This window comes from Saccopteryx bilineata, chromosome 2, assembly GCF_036850765.1.
Source record: "Saccopteryx bilineata isolate mSacBil1 chromosome 2, mSacBil1_pri_phased_curated, whole genome shotgun sequence".
Taxonomy (NCBI): Eukaryota; Metazoa; Chordata; class Mammalia; order Chiroptera; family Emballonuridae; genus Saccopteryx; species Saccopteryx bilineata.
This window is the reverse complement of record NC_089491.1, coordinates 326,697,777-326,716,467: the sequence shown is the minus strand read 5'-3', so window position 1 is coordinate 326,716,467 and position 18,691 is coordinate 326,697,777. Positions and strand designations below refer to the sequence as shown.

General features: G+C 41.1%; 1 protein-coding gene across 4 annotated transcripts in view; it reads left to right on the top strand.

Moving 5' to 3' along the window:
* Nucleotides 1–18,691, top strand: part of TSPAN12 (tetraspanin 12) — an 82,905-nt gene that overhangs the window by 45,032 nt on the left and 19,182 nt on the right. For 3 of the 4 annotated variants that reach the window (XM_066262179.1, XM_066262177.1, XM_066262178.1), the window contains 2 exons: nucleotides 10,274–10,348; nucleotides 14,652–14,759. In XM_066262179.1, the coding sequence (XP_066118276.1) occupies nucleotides 10,274–10,348; nucleotides 14,652–14,759 (183 nt within the window). The remainder of the gene's footprint in view (nucleotides 1–10,273; nucleotides 10,349–14,651; nucleotides 14,760–18,691) is intronic. The other variant, XM_066262180.1, reaches the window with a different exon arrangement.

Sequence of the window (18,691 nt, the reverse complement as noted above, 5' to 3'; positions counted from 1 at the left end):
ATCAGGGAATGTGCAAATACTCCAGTGCTTTTAGTCATTTGTATAAGGCATTTTCACCAATGAAATAAAAGTTGGTTTTGCATCTCATTTGCATAATCAAACAGCTTTCTTTGACTTGCTGTTTGCTTTTTTGATGTTCTTGTTTAATTAAAAAAAAGCAAATGCTTTTTTTTATTGCTTCATATTCATTTTGAAATATCTCTTAATTTTTGTGAGCAATATATTTTGTCTGTATACATATAATGAGATGAAACATTTAATAGAGGGGATGAGTTTCCTTTATTTCTACTGGTGGATAAATTGACACACGAGTCACCAGGGGCTTATGTGGGAAAGGGGGATGTTATGCCCCTTCCTTCCTCCTCAGACACTTCCCAGTGACAAAGGGACCACTAATTTTGCTGTCCTGGCTGTTCTGTGGTCAGCCTTAGTTTAAAATAACAGACACATTGATTTCAGTATTTTAATAAAAGAAGTTGGATTCCCCACCCTCCACACCCTTCCTGCTTTAGTTTCCTAATAAAGATGTTTTGAAAAATACCAAGTATATTTGTACTGGACAGAAATTTTATTTGAGGGGTTTATATCCTTTGTGGGAGTGACACTAATAGTCTGAGGAGGAGATAAAGAGTTTTACTCCCCACCTCCAATCATGGTTATATCTATGCAGGTAATGTATATTGGGTATGTGCTCTAGGTCAGGCAGTATGCTGAGTGCCTAAAAAGTTCTGATGCCTCTTGTCTTCATGGAGTCTGTATTCTAACAGACTAGCATCTTGTTAAGAATGGCTACAATTTAGGTAGTGCATACTACAAAACAGCGCTTCACCTGATCATGGCCTTAGCACAACACTGCAAGGCAATTTTGGCATTCTTGTTTTACATTGGAGGAAACAGAGACTTAGTGATGCTCAAGGTCGTCCAGTGTAGTGAAGGAGCCAGCATCTGAAGCCAGGTCTGTGTTAGTTCACACAGCATGTTTTTCCATTTGCATAGTTAAAGAAAAATCAACAAAGCAATTTCAGTGTTTTATCCAATCTTCTGATCTCTAACCCAATGAGGACATCTTTTTTTTAATTTTTTTTTATTATTATTATTATTTTTTTCATTTTTCTGAAGCTGGAAACAGGGAGAGACAGTCAGACAGACTCCCACATACGCCCGACCGGGATCCACCCGGCACGCCCACCAGGGGCAACGCTCTGCCCACCAGGGGGCGATGCTCTGCCCATCTGGGGCATCGCCATATTGCGACCAGAGCCACTCTAGCACCTGGGGCAGAGGCCAAGGAGCCATCCCCAGCGCCCGGGCCATCTTTGCTCCAATGGAGCCTTGGCTGCGGGAGGGGAAGAGAGAGACAGAGAGGAAAGCGCGGCGGAGGGGTGGAGAAGCAAATGGGTGCTTCTCCTGTGTGTCCTGGCCGGGAATCGAACCCGGGTCCTTCGCACGCTAGGCCGACGCTCTACCGCTGAGCCAACCGGCCAGGGCTGAGGACATCTTTTTTAAAAAGTAATTTCAGTTATTCTCAACTTGAGAGATTTGGTTAAAAAAAAATCAGGCCTGACCTGTGGTGGCGCAGTGGATAAAGCGTCGACGTGGAAATGCTGAGGTCACTGGTTCGAAACCCTGGGCTTTCCTGGTCAAGGCACATATGGGAGTTGATGCTTCCAGCTCCTCCCTCCTTCTCTCTCTCTGTCTCTCTCTCCTCTCTCTTCCTCTCTGTCTCTCTCTCCTCTCTAAAAATGAATAAATAAAATAAAAAAAAAATTTTTAAATCATTAATGAATTACATCATTTTGGTGGAGCTATGTTCTATTATCAGCTTGCCTTACTTGAATTTTTTTTTATGTTTAGGGATAAAACTTATTTGTAGAACACCAACTTTAATTTAATTACAGTAGAACTTAGCTCTTTTAAGGAACTCTGTATTGAATCATATTTAAAGCAAATAAAATAGTTTGTAATGCATATAATTTCCTTGTATAAACACACACTTTCCCAGTCTTCATTTGTTGAAGATGTTTAGTTAATAGTAACCCGGAGAAGGTGGGGAGTGTCTGCATATTGTTTCTTTTCTTTAGTTATGTAAGTTGTCTTAAATACTTAAAGGTACACTAAATTATTATAGCATATTCCACATAAAAGACACATACTAAACCACAGAAGCAATACTTAGAATAGAAATGTATAAGCAAAAGTCAAGGAGGTCAGATGTTAACAAGGAACTCTGGCTTTAGAGAAATTCCAGGAAATCTGAAGCTGTTTTTTCCCATTGGTGAGCTGATCATTATTTCCATCGACGTTGATTGGATACCTGCAGTGTAACATGTACTATTTAGGTGCCAGGGATGAAATAATGTTTAATGGCAAGGTCTCTGCCATCAGAACTGATGGTCCGGTGGGTCCGTGAGCATGGTGACTTAGGGAGGCCACCACCAGGTCACACAGCGCAGCGTCTGAGGATGGCTGTACAGCAGCCAGAGAAACCCTGACACACTGAGGGAGGGAGGGAAACACGTAAAATAGTCCAGAACAAGAAGTGAAATGCTGGAAATGAGGAGGAAGACCTTGTGGCTCAGGGCAGGGAGTGAAGCCTGCACCCAGGAGGAACGGAGCCATCGGTACAGGATTGTATTTCACAAACTAGTTCAGAATAGCATTTGTACAGTGCTTTGCAAATTTGAAATAAAAAATGTTTCAGACTACTTTCTCATATAGCAAACCAACCTTGGTGACAGTAAAGAAGGCCTTACTTTTATCTTCATGATACAGATGAGCAAGCTGATGCCAAGGTAGTTTGATGAGTTTGCCAAAAGCTTGCACAGAGCATGTTTTAGGGCTGTATTTGAACTTCAGCCTTCTGACTCCAGATTCAGGGCTCTCTGCATCATTCTAGAAGGATAGCACTCAAGGACAGGAGAGAAGAGAATAGCTTTGCACACTAGGTTGGTATAGATTTGTTGTGAACCCACGTGCATTAAGAAAGTGCAAAGCATGAGTGACACATGCTGACACCATTACAGGAGATACACAGATACGTGTCCCTGATACTGTTGAGGGCAGCAGATGGTTTTGTAGTGGAATGCAATGTATATGTGCACTTTCGACCATAACAAAGCTCATTGGGAGCCGTTGCTTAATTCTTCACTAGTTTTGTTTCATTGAAACTATGAGTTAACACCATGCTTTATAGATGTCTCACCCAGATCAGTTCTTAAACTGAATAATGGCAGAGTGATTTTTTGTGCAAGAATTAACATGAGGATGACTTTATCTAGGACTCAGAGCTCACTGAAAAAGAAAATGTAAGTGTAAAAGCAATTGATGTATGTATGTTATATTAAGGATAGATTTGACATTTAAAGTTCTCCTTGGAATTAATTAGGAGGCTGGATGTTTGTAGCTAATGCAGTGACAGCAAAGCAGAGACAGCTGACCATGAAACTACAGCATTATTTGCAAAACTTCCTGTATTTCAGGGGTCAGAAACCTATGGCTTGCGAGCCAGATGTGGCTCTTTTGATGGCTGCATCTGGCTCGCAGACAAATCTTTGATAAAAAAATAATAATGTTAAAAATGTAAAACATTCTTATGTATTATAATTCATTCATTTCCTACTGCTCATGTTCATGGCTGTGGGTGGCTGGAGCCAATCACAGCTGTCCTCCGGGACAACACCAAATTTTTATTGGATAATGCTTAACATACATGGGTCGTTGTGAGGTCAGGAACTAAACTTCCCTCCTTTTAATCAAGTAGTCAGCTAGCTAATTGCAGAAACCCTTTTGACGAAGAAGACGGCTAAAAGAAAAAAGATGAAGAGTATTGTACTTTTCAGAAGAAATGGACAGAGGAATTTGCCTTTGTGGAGAGAGCAGGTTCTGCAGTGTGTCTAATATGCAATGATAAAATTGCATCGATGAAACAGTCAAATATAAAGTGGCACTCAACACATACCATACTACATTTGCATAGAAATATCCAATGGGGCACAGCAAGAAGAAAGCATGTCAAGAGCTACTGTGCAGAGTGCAAGCTAGTCAGCAGCAATTCCGTGTTTGGACCCAACAAGGTGACTGGAATTTGGCTAGCTTTGCTGGTGCTTTAGCAACTGTGAGAAACAGAAAGCCATTCACAGATGGGGAGTATGCCAAAACACTCATGCTTGATGTTGCCAATGAACTTTTTGATGACGTTTTGGATAAAGACAAGATAATCAAATGAATAAAAGACATGCTTCTGTCGGCAAGAATTGTTCACAATCGTACCATCATGATGGCAAATCAAATTGAGGCAACACAAGTGAAGGACATAAATGCAGTCCATTCTTTTCTCTTGCTTTGGATGAGTCAACAGATATAAGCCATTTATGCCAGTTCAGTGTGATTGCAAGGTGTGCTGTGGTGACACACTATGTGAGGAAAATCTTGCTGTTTTGCCTATGAAAGAGACAAGAGGGGAAGATTTATTCAAGTCTTTCACTGAGTTCGCTAAAGAAAAAATCTACCGATAGATAAACTTATTTTGGTGTGTACTGATGGTGCTCCATGCATGGTGGGGAGAAACAGGATTTGTAGCGCTTCTTCATGAACATGAAAAGAGACCCATCCTAAGTTTTCACTGCATCTTACATCAGGAGGCGCTTTGTGCTCAGATGTGTGGTGAGCAGCTTGGTGAGGTGATGTCGCTGGTCATTTGGGTGGTCAACTTTATTGTTGCCTGAGCTTTAAATGATTGCCAGTTTAAAACACTGCTGGATGACATTGGGAATAATTATCCTGGTCTGCTTCTACACAGCAATGTGCATTGGTTGTCAAGAGGGAAGGTGCTCAGCCATTTTGCTGCTTGTCTGAGTGAAATCGGGACTTTTCTTGAAATGAAAAACGTCGAGCATCCTGAGTTAGCTAACACTGAATGGCTCCTGAAGTTCTATCTCGTGGACATGGCTGAACATCTGAACCAGCTCAATGTAAAAATGCAAGGCATTGGAAATACAGTCTTATCCCTTCAACAAGCAGTGTTTGCATTTGAAACAAGCTGGAACTCTTCATTGCCGATATTGAAACAGGTCATTTACTACACTTTGAAAAACTGGGAGAGTTTAAAGATGCATGCACAGCAAGTGACCCTGCTCAACATCTTCATCTCCAGCAGCTATTGGGCTTCACATCTAATCTCCTGCGGTCATTCAAAGCGTGCTTTGGAGAATTTCATGAGCGCACTCATCTTTTTAAGTTCATCACCCATCCACACGAGTGTGCAGTGGACAGCGCCGACCTGAGTTACATCCCCGGTGTCTCCGTCAGAGAGAGACCTCAGAAATGTGGGTGAGTAAGTGCAAGTCACTGAATAAAGATTTGGAAAGACTTGCACGACAGCAAGCAGAGTTGGTGAGCAAACACAAGTGGGGAGAAATGAAAAAACTTTAACCCACAAACCAGCTGATTGTCAAAACTTGGAACTCGCTTCCCGTCACATATCACACACGGCAGCATGTGAGTATTGCTGTACTGACAATGTTTGGCTCTACATATGCATGTGAGCAGTCTTTCCCACATCTAAAGAACGTTAAGACCAACCTACGATCACGTTTAATGGATGGAAGTCTCAACGCCTGCATGAAGCTTAACCTCACCACGTATCAACCAGACTACAAAGCCATCAGCAAAACCATGCAGCACCAGAAGTTGCATTAATGGTAAGAAGTACTTTATTCATCATTAGTTAGCAACAGCATAACAACATTATTAAAAAGAATTCAGAGACTTATTGTACTTTAAAAGTTTTGGTCTTACATAAAATGTACACATTTACTCGTATTTAGTGTTAGACATATTGTATGGCTCTCATAGAATTATATTTTAAAATATGTGGTGTTCATGGCTCTCTCAGCCAAAAAGGTTCCCGACCCCTGCTGTATTTGAATTAAATTTTAGGTTTAATTTGTTTTCAAGGTCAAATAAATCTGTGCAAGTGGAATAAAAACAGAAGAATTGTTTAATATGGGGGAAACTACATCAAGTGAGAACACTGAAAATCAGAAAGATACAGTCACTTTAGAGTTTTCCCAGAGTTAAGACTTTACCCTCTCCCTCCCATGATTGGCAATTTTGGTTTTGAGTTTGTAAAGAGATTGTTTTAGATATTACATGCTGTATACATGCAACCCTGGGGATGCTTAAACTATGGTTTTAATAATGTATTGTAAAGCTCACTTTAAGAAGTCAAAGGTGGCCCTGGCCAGTTGGCTCAGTAGTAGAGCATTGGCCTGGCGTGCGGAAGTCCCGGGTTCGATTCCCGGCCAGGGCACACAGGAGAAGCGCCCATCTGCTTCTCCACCCCTCCCCCTCTCCTTCCTCTCTGTCTCTCTCTTCCCCTCCCACAGCCGAGGCTCCACTGGAGCAAAGATGGCCCGGGCACTGGGGATGGCTCCTTGGCCTCTGCCCCAGGCACTAGAGTGGCTCTGGTTGCGACAGAGTGACCCCGGAGGGGCAGAGCATCACCCCCTGGTGGGCATGCCGGGTGGATCCCAGTCGGGCGCATGCGGGAGTCTGTCTGACTGTCTCTCCCCATTTCCGGCTTCAGAAAAATACAGAAAAAAATAATAAAAAAAAAGAAGTCAAAAGTGGTTACTAATTGCTACTGTTTTTTTTTGTTTTTTTTGTTTTTTTGTTTTTTTGTATTTCTCTGAAGCTGGAAACGGGGAAAGACAGTCAGACAGACTCCCGCATGCGCCCGACTGGGATCCACCCGGCACGCCCACCAGGAGCGCCGCTCTGCCCACCAGGGGGCGATGCTCTGCCCCTCCGGGGTCACTCTGTCGTGACCAGAGCCACTCTAGTGCCTGGGGCAGAGGCCGAGGAGCCATCCTGAGCGCCCGGGCCATCTTTGCTCCAATGGAGCCTTGGCTGCGGGAGGGGAAGAGAGAGACAGAGAGGAAGGAGGGGGTGGGGGTGGAAAAGCAAATGGACGCTTCTCCTATGTGCCCTGGCCGGGAATCGAACCTGAGTCCCCCACACGCCAGGCCGACACTCTACCGCTGAGCCAACCGGCCAGGGCCTGCTACTGGTTTGTTTTATGCATGTCATGCCTATGGTTATTACACTGTTGTTTGGATCCATAAGCCTGACACACTCTGATATTGCATGAGTTGCATACTTCTGGGTGTTATCTTTTGCTCTGGTGCAGCACAGACGTCCTACGTCAGTCAATAACTCTAGGAGGCAAGAAATATGATAACTCAAATAGAATGTAAAAGGACATGAACTTAATCCAAAAATCTGCATGGTCATTTCCAAGTCTAAGTCTGGGCATGTACAATTCTCTTTCTACCAACAGCACCTGTAATTCTCGTCCGTGTCCATTTATTTGTCTTCAGAAACTTCTTGGCTTTTCAAGGCTGCTTTGGTTTTCATTGTAACTATCAACTTTGAAAAGACTCTAAATTAGGGATCTAAGGAGGCGAAAGTGGAGTAGTCCCCCTTATCTGTGGATAAGTCCCCTCCCTCAGAGGATGCCTGAAATTACTGAACCGCATATATCATGTTTTTTCCTATACATACATACACCCCAGTGATGAAGTTTAATTTATAAATTAAGCACAGTAAGTGATTGTTGGGCAGATAAAATATATTATGCTCACTTTGTTAAAGATGGCGCTGCCCACATGGAAGCCTGTCACCCAGGGGATAGTATTAATTGCCCTTCTTGCTTGGGATGGGCATGATTGTATTAATGTGTGTTGGGGGAGGGCTTTCGCCTCAAAAAGTTTTAAAAAGGAGAGATGACGTTGTTCGGGAGAAGAGTTAAGTTCTAGGAGGAGAGCAGAGAGAAGGAGATGGGAAACAGAGGCGAATAAGGCTGGTGAGCTAGAAACCTTTTGATTCTAGGAAACTCGGATGAGTCTCTGGATATGGGAGCCCTGAATGGAAAGGGAAGTGTTTTCCCACTGTGCATATTTCTTGCCCATTGGTTGCAAGATAGGATTAAAGCTAATGGCCCACCAGTTCTTGGCTCCATTGTTTCGTTACTGTCTGTCCGAATCTAATGAGAACCTGCATGGGCTAGGTGGCTGTGATGGTGGCCATGGCTACTGGCTTTACTGTGATTCATGACAATAATGAAATAGAGCAATTAAGTCGAGAACTTCCAGCTTTTCACTGGAGGAAGCTCTTTACAGCTTCTCTTTGGCATATCCAAAGTGCCAGCATCACTGTTCTTACATTTGGGGACCATTATTAAAGGTAAAATAAGGGTGACTTGAACACAAGCACTGCGACGTGACAACAATTGATCTGATAACTGAGATGACTACTACGTGACTAACAGATAGGGATATGCTGGACAAAGGGATGAGTCTCGTGTCAGCTGAGCTGAGCGGGACAACATGGAATTTCACCACGCTTCTCAGAATGGTGCACAATTTCAAACTTAGGAATTTTTTGTTTCTGGAATTTTCCAGTTAACATTTTCAGACCATAGTTGATTACTGAAACCATAAAAAATGAAACCAGGGAGAATGGGGGCTACTGTATCTTTGAGTAGCTGTAGTCGTCTCGCTATTTCCTAGGGTTTTAGCAAAGATAAGAAATTGATCTAGCATATATGTCGTTATTGAACTTTGAGTCTCAGTCTTGTTCATGCCTGGAAATCTTTTTAATTAAAGCTTTAAAGAGAGTTTGGTGCAAATTGAGTTGGAATACTATGTTCACCAAATTTTGTCTAATCATCATTTCAGGGCTAAAATCTATAAATAAGGCAACACATGGAATGAGACCAGAGTAGTTTGAAACTGACTATGAGTACGATCTATGCTGAAAACAACAGTGCTTGCAAAATGGGATCCCTAAAGGAAATGTTACTTTATCTTTTGAACTAATAGCTTTTAATCTACATTATTGAATAAGAGGTTATGCGGCTATTATCTTAATTTTTTTATATGAAAGAAGCAAATTAAAACTAATTGCAGTGATTTATATTTTTAAGTCATAAGCGATATATCATGGCAGTAGTAGACAGCTTAATTTTAAATTTTTTTCACGCTCCCCTTCTGTGGCAAAAACTATGAAGAAAGAAATTCAAAGTTCACATCTTGGTTGCTCACCATCCTTAGTCCACTCTTCTTTATTTTCCTGTTACTCTTTTAGTTCATCAATCTCTTCTTCAGTTGCTCTGTTCACTCTCGTTTCTACAGGTCCTTTTTTGCAAAATAGCCAGATTTATGTTTTTATAATGTACATCAGATCATCTCACCTGCTAATGTCTCTTGATTACACTTAGAATAAAATGCAGAATTCCCTCCATAGCCCACAAGGATCTGAGTCTTTGTACTTCTCAGCATCATCTGCTTGCACCCCTGGCTGGTTTCCGCTGCTCTGGATACTGCTGAGTTCTTCACCAACTAGCTCACTGGTTCAACTAGCCTTGCTTCTGATATTTCCTCTTCCTGAATTGCTTTGCAAATCTTCACAGCATCACCTGCTTCTTGTCATTGCTGACTCGTCTTAAAGACTCCCTTTGTAGAGAGGCCTTTTCCGATCACTCAGCTCCAGGAAGTCTCTACCTCTCACTGTCACAGCACACTCCTTTGTTGTCATTTATGCTCTACGTAACACATACTTACTGAACACCTACTTTGTGATGAGGACCCTTATAAAGTTCCTGCCCTTAATGGAGTTGTCACTGCATTGATAGGACATAATCACAAACCAACCCTACCCAGCACCCCCAGCACCATAAACAGAGTAGGGGATTCGAGAGCGTCTCGAGCCATCCTCTTTCTGCTGGGATTAGGGAAGAGAGCTTTTGGAGAGCCCGTTCTTCCTCACACTTTTACTATTTAACCTCTGTCAAGTTCCCTCCACACCTGGCGATGTGACAAGTTGGAGCGTGGAGAACATGGCTGCAGTGGTCCAGCCCTCCAGGATTGACTGTGCACATTCTGGAGCAACTCACATAACCTACTTTAAACATTAATTTTATTATTTGGAAAATGAGGTAGTTTTTGAATGAATGAATTATGAAAGTACTTGATAAGTAGAACACTATCCAAATGGCCCACTGAGGCGAGTATTCAGTGTTGTCTGCAGATGTCTCTAAATTTTCTGAAATTTTCTCCATTTGTCCTTGGCTGGGGGGGGGGAGAGGGGCTTCCTGAATTCATGACAGTTTCCTTGTTCATTGGATAAACAATGCTGAGTAATAGCATGTCTCAGATGACGATATGTTACTTTGATTTAATCCTAACAGCATTAATTTTTTGTTTTTCTACAGTACTTTGGAAGTTTACTTGTCATTTTCTGTGTGGAACTGGCTTGTGGTGTTTGGACATATGAGCAGGAAATTATGGTGAGTTCACAACGGAATGCAGTGACAATCTGAAGCGATGCCCAGTCCAGCTTCATAAATTTGAGTGCTTATACTATGTGAGAACGTATTGTCCTAGCACTTCTGAAAAATAACATTTTCTTTTGTATCTAAAGCATAGTTCCAAACTATAATTTGTAATATTTTATTTGGTGTAGGATAATATGTGTCTTTAATTACACATTTTACTTTAACACAGATACAATAGACTGAAAAGAATGTATGTTGTAAAATAATTTTACCAAGTTCTGAGTATATAATAGGAGAGATTCACATTTTCCAAAGAGTTGAGAAAGTTTGAAAATATGCCTGAGAGCCTTAGAAAAAGCTATCCACCAGTGACTAGAAGTGTGTATCTCAAGTGTGCGACACGCTGAACCGTCTTCCGCCTTACGAAGCGTATTTGCAGAGTTGCTGTGTGTCCGCCCCAGTCTAGAAACACTCTCACAGTTTGGCACCCAGCTGCAGGAAAACAGGTCTTCCGCTTTTCTTCTCTTCTTTTTGCAGTTGAAACCATGGGACCAACTTTTATTAGTTAAGTTAGAATGGATGAGAATAAGTTTCTTACTCTGAAGATTTCAGCAGCTGTGTTTGACTTACCATTTGCGCTTTACCTTTCCGTGCTCATCACGTTGGGCATTGTTAGTTATTTAATGTGTGTTCATTTCATTGGTGAGAATTGGTGGGTTTTTTGACATGAGACTGAGCGCCTGAGCATGTCCGTGATTGCTGGTTGCTGTCACGGTGTCCAGTTAGATTTTCCTGCTGAAAGTGTCATAGGATAATTTTTTCAGTAAGAGGACGCTTTCTGCGTGTAGTCCTTGGACTTTCTAGCAGCTGTCACCCAAGGTGATTCTCAAAAATATGCATTGTAAGGGCCCTGCCCAGATAGATGAGTTGGTTAGAGTGTTGTTCCTATAGCCAGGTTGAGGGTTTGATCCCCAGTCAGGGCTCGTAGAAGAATCGACTAATGAATGCATAAATAAGTGGAACAACAAATCGTTTCTCTTTCTTTCTCTTTCTCTCTCACTATCTCCAAAAAAATCAATCAATAAAAAAAATTAAATGCATTGATTATAGGACTCTAGGCCAGAGATGTGTTAAGTCTGAATGGAGGAAAAGGCAAGAGGGAGAAAGGGCAGGGGGCGTGGGCATGTGCATTTGTGACAGTTTCCCCTGGGGGGAGTTCGAGTCTTTAGAATTTAAGAGTGCTTTAGCAGAGACAGAGATTTTTTTTATATTTGTTTCAGAGAAGCATTTCGGCAGCTGTGTAAGGAAATTGAAGTTGTTTATGGTACTGATGCAGTTATTAAAAATTTGATGGTGAATCTGCCACTGTACTGTGCCACTCTTTTGAGTAGTAAGTGGTAATTGCAGACCAGTGGGTTCTCTGCATACTGCAATTTATATGTAAATGATGCGTTGGCACTGCCACAGGTCTGAGCCCCTCTAAACAGCCTCTGAAGCCTACCCCCACCAGTAGGCTGCCAATATGTGACCACTCTCAGGAAGGAGAGGGTTTGTAATTATTTGTTTCTCTATTAAAAATGGAAAAATCAAGGATGGTTCTATGAAATTTAATTTAAACTTAAGTGAACACACTTCAAAATTAAATCTCCTATTGAGTAGAAACACTCTTGTTGTCTGAGAATCATCTTTTCCCTTCATGCCCTACACACATTGTATGTGTAGGGAGGTGAGACATTGTGTCCAGGGGCTCAGTTTCTGAGTTTTAGTGATAAAGAGATGGTCTCTGAATTTTTTTTCTGATTTAAAAAATACATGTATCTCCTTGACATGCAAGCAAACGATAGTAAATTGTTTTTTTTTTTTTTGTATTTTTCCGAAGCTGGAAACGGGGAGAGACAGTCAGACAGACTCCCGCATGCGCCCGACCGGGATCCACCCGGCACGCCCACCAGGGGGCGATGCTCTGCCCCTCCGGGGCGTTGCTCTGCCGCCACCAGAGCCACTCTAGCCCCTGGGGCAGAGGCCAAGGAGCCATCCCCAGCACCCGGGCCATCTTTGCTCCAATGGAGCCTTGGCTGCGGGAGGGGAAGAGAGAGACAGAGAGGAAGGAGGGGGGGGTGGAGAAGCAAATGGGCATTTCCCCTATGTGCCCTGGCCGGGAATCGAACCCGGGACCCCCCCGCACACCAGGCCGACGCTCTACCGCTGAGCCAACCAGCCAGGGCCAGTAAATTGTATAATTCATTCTTGATCCCCTTGCCTCAGCTTTTGATTGTCTTCCTTTTGCTAATGTAAAGGTTTTTTTTTAGAAATGTGTTTACCTTCTGTGGATCTTTAACATGGTTTCTGTGGTGTTTGTGTCCTAGTAATAATATTCAGTAAATCTGTGAAATTAAAACAAGTTTGAAATGAATGAATTTAAGGTGCTTGACTGGAAATATTTTGATTCTGATATAATCTAAGCAACTTGAGGTAATTGAAAGGAATTTATACCTGTTCCGATGCTGTCTCCTGTCCTGTTGAGGGGCCTTCTGCACACATGTAAGTATCACGGTGGCACTGGATGGGTGCACGCTGTCATCTCGGTTGCTGGCATTCATCACTGTTTGGCTTGTGGAAATCGTCCCCATTAAATTATCAGGATAGAGCAAGCCCTGTTTTTTTTTTTTTTTTAAAGATATGGAAAGCAGTTTGTTAGAAAAAAGTTTAGTGGGTTTTTTTTTTATTGCTTTTGCACTAACAGCGGTGTGAGTGAAAAGTGCCATTAAAGTTTATTAGCTGCCAAATTGTGCAGAACCCAGCCTTCCCATAGAATGGGCTTTGTGCGCTTAGCTGTTCCGTGCAGGGAGCCAGGACATGTGTGTTCCCTTTACGGCCAGATCGCAGTGTTTCGTGCCAGAACCTCAGTGATCTCTGTTCTCGCCACATTTGGTCTCAGATTGATTGTGGTCAGAGGGGAGAAACAACTTGTATTTCTTTTGGAAAATACCGTTAAAAATAAAACCATTATAATTAACCAAATCAAAAGACTTGACACCAGACAGTCTGTTACCCCTTTACTTCTGTTGTTTATACACAGTCGTCTCTTATTCGTTATTTCTTCTCTCCAAAAAAAAATCTGTCAATGATATTGTAATAGATTATAAATTTCTAGAAAGTTTATGTCACTTTCCTGTATTTTACGCTCAAAAAGAGGAGATAATAATAATTCATAGTGAGTAGTTTGAACTTCGGTTAGTTCCCTGGGCTTTGTTGAAACCACATGGACACTGAGTCAGCCCCTTATGTAGGGGGCAAAGTTGTGTGCCCAAGCACTGGGGTGATTTTTTTTTTTTTTTTGTGGTATTGTGCATTTCCAAGTAATAAAAAATAAAACTAAGAAAGGGGAAAATGGAAGAATTTCTGTGGTCAGGAATCTTTAAACTGCTCCATCAATTACTATTTAAAAAAAAAAAAGATTTCTAAATAATCCAATTCTTGAGTTAGTGTTGCTTGATTGTCTAAGGCTGGTCTGTATTTCTCCATAGCTCTCGTCTCCCGGGAGTCACTGGAATACTGCGCTTGTCGCGCGGCTAGGGTTTGTGTGCCTCGTGTTCCCTCGTGCTGCTGTCAGTAAGATGGGCAGTGTTGTACTGTCTGGATGTCTGCCCAGCTGCTGTGTTCTGTACCCGAAGCTCTGTCATGATTAAGCGTTCTGTTAGGGGACGTGGTGCTAGGTGACTTGAGAATAGAAACACAGCAGTACTGTAATTTGGGAACTAATCTTTCTAGAATCTCTAACGTGCTTCTAGAAAAAAACGTTTATAAACTTATTCCAGTGTGAGGCTTGAGTTGAGCTCTTTTTTTTTCTTTCTTAATTCTTCTCCCTTTATTTTAGTACCATAATCTGAAGTAACTTCAAAAACAACCACTTTCTGAAATGAAATCAAAGAACATTTCTCTGCAGGGGTCGTTTGCTACTAGGAGATCTGCAGGTGTATATGTAGAATACATAGTTTACTTATCTGGTGATGTCCTCGAGCTTGATATTGGCATTGAATGATTTTGCATTACTTTGCTTAATAGGACATACTTCATCATTTAGTACAAAAATCTACATGTAGAGATTATTCAATAAGTATTTAGTAACTCTGAGTTAACTTAGGCCACAAACAAATTTAAAGTATTTGTCAGTTACAATACCTTCTAAGTATATATCTGTAAATGGGATGAGTGATTGAGTTTGTGAATATGTGAATGTATGTGCATCTGAGCGTGTGTGTGTGTCTGTGTCTTTGTGTGTTACTGTTGTTGATATTTTGTTTTTTATCTTCAGGTTCCAGTACAGTGGTCAGACATGGTCACTTTGAAAGGCAGAATGACAAATTATGGCTTACCTAGATACCGGTGGCTTACTCACGCTTGGAATTTTTTTCAGAGAGAGGTAAATGCTACAATTTCTGAGGTAAAGAGCATGGAATAAATGGTACATGTCCAAAACAAATGTTGGGAGCTTTGGCTTTGGCCATGTTCTCTGTGCTGAAAAGTGAAGCCTGGGGTTCAGTTACCACTGGAGTAATTCTTTACTGAGAAATACTTTAAGGGGCCTCAGGTCCGCATTCTTCCCTTGTGTACCATTTTTGCTACATTTCATGTGTGTGCTTTACATATAGATTAGGCTTTTTTAAAAAGCCTTTTTTCTAAGCTACTATGAAGTTTCCTTTTAATGAGAGTTAATAAATACCCAAATTCTATTTGAATAGATATTTTTTTCATAACTTTTAGAGCTATTTGCATTTTAAGCATTTAACATTTTTAGATGATCGTTCTCATTTGAGAATTAGGAGCCAGTATGTCATAACAGGCATGAGCTTTCTCGTCAAAAATTTCTGGCTCTGCTGCTTCCTGTTGCATGAACTTCTATAATTTATTTAACTTCCTTAAGCCTCAGTCTCACCTGTAAAATGGGGATGATAAAATACTTCCTTGAGTTCTTGAGATTAAATAATTTTGATTTGATTTAACATCCAGTTATTAACATTACAAAGTAAAGGTACTTGTAGCTTCTCTTAGGTAACTTCTATATAGCACTGTATACCTATGTATTATCTTTTTAAATGAAGACTATATTTAAAGTCTAAAATCCGGTAACTTGAAGTTAATCATTGATCTTGCTTCTAACCAGGCTTCTCTCCCAAGCAGTTTCCTTGTGGTTGGAGTGACATTTCCAGATGACCAACAATATCCGTTTCCTTGAATTTTATTTAGAGCTGGGCCACAAAACATTTGAGAGCCAGTGTCTTCCAGGATAGATAACTAGCTCTCTGTGCAGTTGCTCTGGCTTGGGTATGGGCAGAGGTTCAAGTCCAAGATAATCTCCAGATCTGGCCCTTCGTGTTCCAGTTGTTGAGATGGTGAAAATCATCATTGTAACACAGATTTCCTGTTTACTTCAGTGCTTCCTGACTTTGTTTGTTTACTGTTCATTTGTACTAGAAACAACACGCAAGGAAAATAAGTAAAGCATAAAGGAATTTACGGGAAGTTGTTGTGTTTAGCTTCTGCCTTAGGTAGAAGATGCTGGGGTTCTTTATTTTCTGGGGTTTGTGATGTAGACCATGATAATCCAGAATAAAAAAAGTTTTGTGGGTTTTTTTTCTGTGTGTCTTTTTTTTTTTTTAAATAATGGTAGGAAGAGGAGCTCCACCTAGATAGAGCCTGTACAAGCATTACAAAGGATAGCACCCATATTTTTAGATTTGTTGCATGCTGGATTTACTCCTCCATATCACAGGCCTATTTCACCCCTGAGGAGGTGGGAAAGACCTCTGGATATGCTGAAAGAGTTTGTAAGACCTCCTTGGACAAGTTTTCCAGGGCTGTGGCTATAACAAAGGACCCCAGACTGAGGGCTTATCAGAAGTGTGTCGTCTCACAGTTCTGGAAGCTCAGAGTCTGAGATCAGTGGTACAGGATCGGTTTCTTCGGATGCCACTCTCCTGGGCTAATAGATGGTTGTCTTCTCCTTGGGTCTCCCTGTCGACTTCCCTCTGTATGTGTTTGTGTTTAAATCCTGTCCGCTGATAAGGACATCAGTCATATGGGAGTAGGGCCCACCCCAGCGACCTTAATTTAATTACCTCTGTAAAAACTGTCTTCAAACCTAGTCACACTTTTGGGATGATAACTTCAACAAGAACTTAGGGTGGCAAACAGGTCAGCCCATGCTGCTTCTCTTACAAAATAAATGGTAGTGCTGAGAGCGACCTCGCCAGGCCCACTGGTCCTGACTTCTCATTCAGTGATGTTCTGTGCCTGTCCCTCAACTTAGTGAACTCGCACTTTTGCCCTAGTGATGTTTGTTTAATACCTTAAAAGAAACATGCCTCTTAAAAATGTGTTTATTTTTTTTCACACAATGGTTAGAGAAGAATCTTTGGAGTACAGAGACTCTGCCGTCAAGTGGTCTGTGGTCTTGGCAAGTTACTTGACCCATCAGAGCCTCCTTTTCTTTTGATTTTTTTTCTTGTTCTTTTCCAAGTGAGAGGAGGGGAGATAGACAGACTCCTACATGCACCCTGACCGGGATTCACAAGCAACCCCCCTCTGGGGCTGATGCTCTGCTCATCTGCAGCCATGCTTGCAACTGAGCTATTTTTAGCACCTGAGGTGGAGGCTCCACGGAGCCATCCTCAGCACCTGGGGCTGATGTGCTCAAACCAACTGAGCCATGGCTGTGGGAGGTGAAGAGAGAGAGAGAAAAGGGGGAGGGGGAGGGATGGAGAAACAGATGGTTGCTTCTGCTGTGTGCCCTGACTAGTAATTGAACCCTGGACATCCACACTCTGGGCTGACGCTCTACCACTGAACCAACTGGCCTAGGCCCCTTCCATTTCTTTATATATAAAATGGTGATGGTATTTTCTTGAATATGTTACCATGTTAGCGGGAGTGGTCCTATCTCACCATGTGAACTTAAAGAAGACAGGAAGCCTACAAGGAGATGTAGACCACAGTCATGTGTGGCACAAGAATAGGTTTGCTTTAAGGTAGTTATCAGGAAAAGTTTCAAAATGTTCAGTATCTTTTGTTAACGAAGAAATACAGCTATGCAAAAGGAAAAAAAAAGTATCTCATGATTACTTATTAAACTGAAAAAAAAATGCTTGGCACTGAACATGACATGCTTAAGTTATTTGGAAAGAGTCATTTCTGTGGAGCTTCTTGTTTCCTGATGGGGCCAGACGAATGGGCTGTTCTATTGTGGATGGGGTTAGAATGTTCCAAGAACTATTCTTCTGTCATCAACCCAGGAAAACACAGGTCATTAGGAAGTGAGCGAGGTGCATTTTCTCTGAGTGCAAGGATTTTGAAAACTGACTTTGAAATGTAGTCGTGTATGATGTTTAGAAAGTAAAATATTTTCACTATTTATGATTTTTGTGGAATCTCAAGGACATGAAATATGAGATGTCAAATAATGTTTGACTTAATTTGTGACGCCTAAGCTATATTTGTGGCTTTTAGAACAAGTTTATAAAAGGAAATTACTAAAAATATTTTTCAAGTTTCTTGGAAGAGTTTAGCATTACTCATAGTATTTGGTAATTCATCATTTGTAATACTCTTAAGGTGATTTTTGCTTTCTTAAAATTAGATACTTAGGCAATTGAGAAATATAAAATTATTTTTAGTGTTTTCCTTGTTTCATTTTATGTGGGAAGGTCAGAATTCTTCAGAGTGGATTTTAGTTGAATTTTGAAACGGTGGATTGTGGTGTTTTAAAATTCAGTGTTAATTCTGGGATAGATTGCTTTGTTGGGTTACACAAATGGCAGAGGCCGTCACTCTTGGCAGAGTCTTCTCAGGGACTGCCCACAGTCTTCGTTTGTCACTGTATGTAGAGTAAACTCACTGTACCCAAGGGCAGAAAATCACCATAGTTAATTAATCTGCACTTTTATCTACATACATCCTTAAGCAATGTATCTAAACCTTGGTCAAAGAAACTTTTTACCATTCCTTGGTGAAATGAGACAAAAAGAATAGAAAACAAAATAGTTTTTCTTAAAATAGAACTTTATGCAAGCTAAAGGACCATTATATCTTCTGAGATTAAGGTGATAGGATATGGTAATTTATTTCACGAATCTTATTTGGTTGGATAAAAATTTATTGGCCCTATTTATGTTTACATCTCAAAAAGTTTAGGAAATTTTTCTGGTTAATTAATCCAAGTCTGGTATTCTTTCTGATGGGAGCTTTGGTCAAAAATCTTTCTATTGAGATTATAGAAATTTGTAATATAATATTCTAATTTATTAAGCAGTTAAACTGGGAGCTACACATACACATCTAGATTGATCAACTGTTCTT